General features: G+C 46.0%; 2 protein-coding genes across 2 annotated transcripts; both read left to right on the top strand.

The window, feature by feature from the left end:
* Positions 1-1,880: 1,880 nt before the first annotated feature.
* On the top strand, positions 1,881-3,053 carry LOC131271153 (uncharacterized). The gene has a single exon (XM_058272540.1). The coding sequence runs from the start codon at positions 1,881-1,883 to the stop codon at positions 3,051-3,053; it is 1,173 nt and encodes a 390-aa protein (XP_058128523.1).
* A 16-nt stretch (positions 3,054-3,069) lies between these two features.
* Positions 3,070-4,626, top strand: LOC131271152 (uncharacterized; the record flags this gene model as incomplete). The annotated part of the gene is made up of 1 exon (XM_058272539.1): positions 3,070-4,626. A coding segment is annotated over exon 1 (1,557 nt), but the record flags the coding sequence as incomplete, so codon positions are not given.
* Between the last annotated feature and the right edge of the window lie 1,118 nt (positions 4,627-5,744).

The raw sequence follows: 5,744 nt of genomic DNA, 5'->3' as shown, positions 1-5,744 counted from the left end.
GACCGGAAAGCGATTTTCCCCTACTTTTACCTGCACCCCTCAACTGGTCGTGCCTACTACAAACATTCACGCGACAACTTTCATTCTGGTAGATCCTAGAAAGTGATGGATATTCTACTTACCGGTTTGTGTTGCCACTTGTGGGTTTTGCTATTCTACATCAAATACTCTGCAGTAGGCTATCATTCTTGATGTTCTACATACACTGCCCCGGTTGCTAGGTGAGCTGTAAAACGCTGTAAAGTGACTTTAAAGAGAATGAGACGATGCAAAATGGTGTTTAGAAGGTGCTTAAAGTGACTTTAAAGAGAATGAGACGATGCAAAATGGTGTTTAGAAGGTGCTTAAAGTGACTTTAAAGAGAATGAGACGATGCAAAATGGTGTTTAGAAGGTGCTTAAAGTGACTTTAAAGAGAATGAGACGATGCAAAATGGTGTTTAGAAGGTGCTTAAAGTGACTTTAAAGAGAATGAGACGATGCAAAATGGTGTTAAGCAGGTGCTTAAAGTGACTTTAAAGAGAATGAGACGATGCAAAATGGTGCTTAGAAGGTGCTTAAAGTGACTTTAAAGAGAATGAGACGATGCAAAATGGTGTTTAGAGGGTGCTAGAAGTGACTTTAAAGAGAATGAGACGATGCAAAATGGTGTTTAGAAGGTGCTTAAAGTGACTTTAAAGAGAATTAGACGATGCAAAATGAGGTTTAGAAGGTGCTTAAAGTGACTTTAAAGAGAATGAGACGATGCAAAATGGTGTTTAGAAGGTGCTTAAAGTGACTTTAAAGAGAATGAGACGATGCAAAATGGTGTTTAGAAGGTGCTTAAAGTGACTTTAAAGAGAATGAGACGATGCAAAATGGTGTTTATAAGGTGCTTAAAGTGACTTTAAAGAGAATGAGACGATGCAAAATGAGGTTTAGAAGGTGCTTAATGTGACTTTAAAGAGAATGAGACGATGCAAAATGGTGTTTAGAAGGTGCTTAAAGTGACTTTAAAGAGAATGAGACGATGCAAAATGGTGTTTAGAAGGTGCTTAAAGTGACTTTAAAAAGAATGAGACGATGCAAAATGAGGTTTAGAAGGTGCTTAAAGTGACTTTAAAGAGAATGAGACGATGCAAAATGGTGTTTATAAGGTGCTTAAAGTTACTGTGGGAAATTAAAGTCAAGCATGTTGCCTACATTCTGGCGGATATCATTGGCATAGAAAAAAGGATTAACGAAAAGGATTAATGAAAAGGGAAATAGGAACTAAGTCAAATGAATTATAAGGTAACGCGAATGAACTATATTTGACAGATTAATAAACAGTAGCAAACTGGATCTCAAAGTGTAAGGTTGTAATTGCACAGCACGAAGACCATCCGAAAATTCACACATTTGGTCCTTCGAACCGGATTTTTCGTGTTGAGTGAAAGTTTTACTCAGTAATTGTTTTACGAACAATTATCTCGGTTTACGTCTACGACGTACGCAGTGTCTTACGGACAATTGTTTTCTTCGACGTTCACGACGTCAAGACCGCGAAGCAAGTGTTAGGAGAACATTCGACGAGTTCCTCGTCAATTGTGAACACTGATTTGCACAACGAGTGCAACGCAAAGGATTTGCACAACGAGTGCAACGCAAGGGATTTGCACAACGGGTGCAACGCAAACAACAGTGCAGTGAGAAAGAGTGCACACAATACGAAGTTAGTGAAAGTCGCCTACGCATCTCACCGCATCTCGATAGTGCTGCATCATCTAACCGCCATCACGTTTTGCGCGCCATCAAAGTTTGAGAGAGTTCGCGCGCATTTGATCTTCCAGCGCGTCACCGGTTAACCCTTGGGGGACAGCGAAAAAAGGCCACAGTGAAAACAAAAAACTTTTAAGAGAAATGGAGAAAAAACTCAAAGCGGCTCAGCATAAAAAGAAGGTTGCGTTGGAGAATATCAAATCGCTTGAAAGATTTGTGACCACGTTCTCCAAGGATGAAGTGGGTCAGCTTCCAGGTGCATTGGAGAGGCTTCAGCAGCAAAAGGAGGATTTCTTCGCAGCGATGGCGAAATTAGAAGAACTCGATGATAGCAGTGAAGCGTTGGAATCGTGTATCAGCGATAGGATTGACATGGAGGAGCGTTGCCAACGTTTGAAGGCATTCTTGCGGACGAATCTTCCGAAGGAGACACCAGATTCTTCGATGCTGGCAAACTCAACAATGGCATTTGGACGGCCAACTGCAACCAATCTTCGGCTTCCAAAAATCGAATTGCCTACGTTCGACGGTGACTCTACAAAATGGCTCTCGTTTCGCGACCGTTTTGTATCGATGATCGATGATTCGGCAGAATTGTCATCGATTGCTAAACTGCAGTATCTACTGTCATCTTTAAAGGGCGACGCTGCTTTACCCTTCGAGCACACACCGTTAACAAACGAAAACTACGCGGTCACTTGGAAGGCGCTGTTGAAAAGATACGACAATACACGTAGCCTTATTCGTGAGTATTGGCGGAAACTTCATTTTCTTCCGGTGGTAAAATCAGAGAGCGTCGAAGATCTAACTAATTTAGTGGATGAATTCACACGGCATTTGAATGGTTTGGCCAAGCTGAAAGAACCTGTGGAGGCATGGGATACTCCTTTGTCCAACATGCTGCTGATGAAGTTCGACAGCGAGACCATTCTTGCGTGGGAGAAGCATTCCGTCCACTTCGAGCGGGACAAATATCAGGAACTGATGAAATTTGTCGAAGATCGGATCCAGATCCTCAAATCCACTAAAAGCCTTACCATTGTAGAGGATTCGACGATTAAGGTGGCCGGCAACGCACGGCAAAATACCTCACGGAGAGCTATTACAAACACCGCAGCCATTCACAAATCTTCGGGGCAACCACGGTGTTTGTTGGAGTGCGTTGAAAATCACTCGCTACGCATGTGTCCAATATTCAACGGCAAGGATGTGCAGCAACGACGCGATATCGTGGCAAAGAAGCGCTGCTGCTGGAATTGCCTAAGCAATACGCATCTAGCGAAGCAAGGAAGGGTGTTTGTTGGAGTGCGTTGAAAATCACTCGCTACGCATGTGTCCAATATTCAACGGCAAGGATGTGCAGCAACGACGCGATATCGTGGCAAAGAAGCGCTGCTGCTGGAATTGCCTAAGCAATACGCATCTAGCGAAGGACTGCAAGTCGGATCGGTCCTGTCGCACGTGTGGGGAGCGTCATCATTCTCTGCTACACATTTCTTCGACGATATCGATGGGAGTGAACTCGGAAGACGAAACGGTGTTCCTTGAGACGGCGGTGCTACATCTCGTCGATGACTACGGAACAAGGCACGAGGCGAGAGCGCTTCTCGATTCCGGATCGATGTCTAACTTCATCTCGGAAGCGTTCGCTCGGAAATTAATGGCCTCTCGGTCTAAGGTCAACGTTTCCATCTCTGGCATCGGTATGGCGTCGCAGTTGGTGAACGGGTCGATTGTGGCAACCGTCCAGTCGAAGATACAACCATTCGCGACTCAAATGGAATTCCTGATCCTGAATAACCCATCGGCGGACATCCCAACGACTCCCACTGACGTGTCTTCCTGGAGGATGCCGGTAGATGCAGTTTTGGCGGATCCATCGTTCTACATCCCAGGCAGAATTGACATAGTCATCGGGGGAGATGCGTTCTGGGAAATTCATTCCGGAAGGAAACGGTCGCTTGGCAAGGGACGTCCGTGGCTGGTCGAGACTCCCTTCGGTTGGGTCGTCGCGGGTAACACTGCCCAAGCTGCTAAGGAGGTTCCACGAATTTGCCATGTGGCTACGTCAAACACCCCACTGGAAGTGATCCTGAACCGGTTCTGGGAATGCGAAACCCTTCCCAACGAAGCAACGTTTTCGGCCGAGGAGGACCCCTGCGAGAAACATTACGTTTCTACGACGACTCGGGACGCTGCGGGAAGGTATGTGGTTAGTTTACCGTTTAACTCGAATGCCAATACAATTTTAGGAGCTTCCAAGGAGATCGCCGATCGCCGGTGGGCGGGAATGGAACGTCGGCTGAATTCCAACCCGCAAATGAAAGAGGCATACATCAAGTTTATGAAGGACTACGAGCGTTTGGGGCACATGAAGAAACTTAGCGAACCCGTTGATGATTCAGTTCCGCATTACTATCTGCCGCATCATGCAGTAGTAAAGGAGACCAGTATGACCACTAAGGTTAGGGTTGTCTTTGATGCATCCTGCAAGACAACTTCCGGGTTTTCACTAAACGACACTTTGCTCATCGGTCCGGTAGTACAGCAAGATCTGCTTTCGATTGTCATGCGTTTTCGGGCTCATGCGATAGCAATTACTGCAGACGTGGAGAAAATGTATCGTCAATTCCTTCATCACGCCCAAGACAAGAATTTTCTTCGCATTCGGTACAGAGAAAATTCCGCAGAACCCATAAGCACCTACGAACTACAAACGGTTACCTACGGCACGGCATCGGCACCATTCTTAGCTACACGAACTCTGAAGCAGATTGCAAACGATCATGGGGAGCAATATCCACGCGCAGTTAGCCCTGTCCTGTACGATTTCTACGTGGATGACCTACTAACCGGTGCTGACGATCAAACAGATGCAATCGAAGTAGTGAGCCAAGTTACAGAAATGCTGCAGTCAGCTGGTTTATCGCTAAAAAAGTGGGCATCGAACATACCTGAAGTGCTCTCTCGCATTCCACCAGAAGACGTAGCGATCTTACCAACATACGAATTACGAGACGCGCAATGTGTATCCACTCTCGGGCTTGTATGGGAGCCAGCCCTCGACTTGCTTCGGTTCCGGATCGATCTTCCATCTACAGCACCAATATGGACACGAAGGATAACAATGTCTTACATTGCAAAGATATTTGATCCACTCGGATTGTTGGGACCAGCCATAACAGTAGCCAAGCTATTCATGCAACAGCTTTTTTTGCTAAAGCAAGACGGAAAAGCTTGGGACTGGGACGTTGAGCTGCCATCACAGGTCCAAAAGGAATGGCACAAGTTTTACTCTACATTACATCTTCTTCGGGAAGTACGCATCCCGCGTTACATATCAAGCCGGGAACCCACGAGCATACAACTACACATCTTTGCAGATGCATCCCAAGCTGCATTTGGGGCATGCTGCTACCTTCGAACTGTAAATCGAGACGGGATTTCTGTTCAACTCGTGGCAGCCAAATCCAAAATCGTTCCATTAGATAACCCGCATTCTATCACTAGATTGGAACTATGTGCGGCTCGACTGGCAACACACTTATACCGGAAGGTCAGCCAATCCTTAAACATTACTATACAATCCACGGTATGCTGGACCGATTCCATGACCGTGATACATTGGTTGAATTCCTCACCTCGACGTTGGAAACCATATGTGGCAAATAGGGTGGCTCTCATACAGAAGGAGTCCAGCATTACGTGCTGGAAGCATGTACCGGGCACAGATAATCCTGCAGATGACATCTCGCGTGGTCTTCATGCAGATAAGCTATTGGAATGCGATCGGTGGTTCCATGGCCCGCACTGGTTGTCCTGCAACGAAGAAAGCTGGCCTGTGCACAACCTATCTACAGAGGAGGGAGATTGTGTATCGGAGGAAAGAGCAGTGACGCCACGTGTGGTTGCCGTATCAACGACGGCAGATTTCAGCAACAAACTCTTTGCATCATTCTCGGCATACCATCGCCTTCGCAGATCTATGGCGTTTTGTCTGCGTTT

Source organism: Anopheles coustani, unplaced genomic scaffold (genome assembly GCF_943734705.1).
Source record: "Anopheles coustani unplaced genomic scaffold, idAnoCousDA_361_x.2 U_57, whole genome shotgun sequence".
Classification (NCBI taxonomy): domain Eukaryota; kingdom Metazoa; phylum Arthropoda; class Insecta; order Diptera; family Culicidae; genus Anopheles; species Anopheles coustani.
Note: the sequence above shows the minus strand (reverse complement) of the source record. Positions and strands in the feature narration are given on the sequence as shown.

Excerpts from the sequence above, each read along its gene's own strand:
- LOC131271153 (XM_058272540.1), top strand. The coding sequence starts at position 1,881 with ATGGAGAAAAAACTCAAAGCGGCTCAGCATAAAAAGAAGGTTGCGTTG.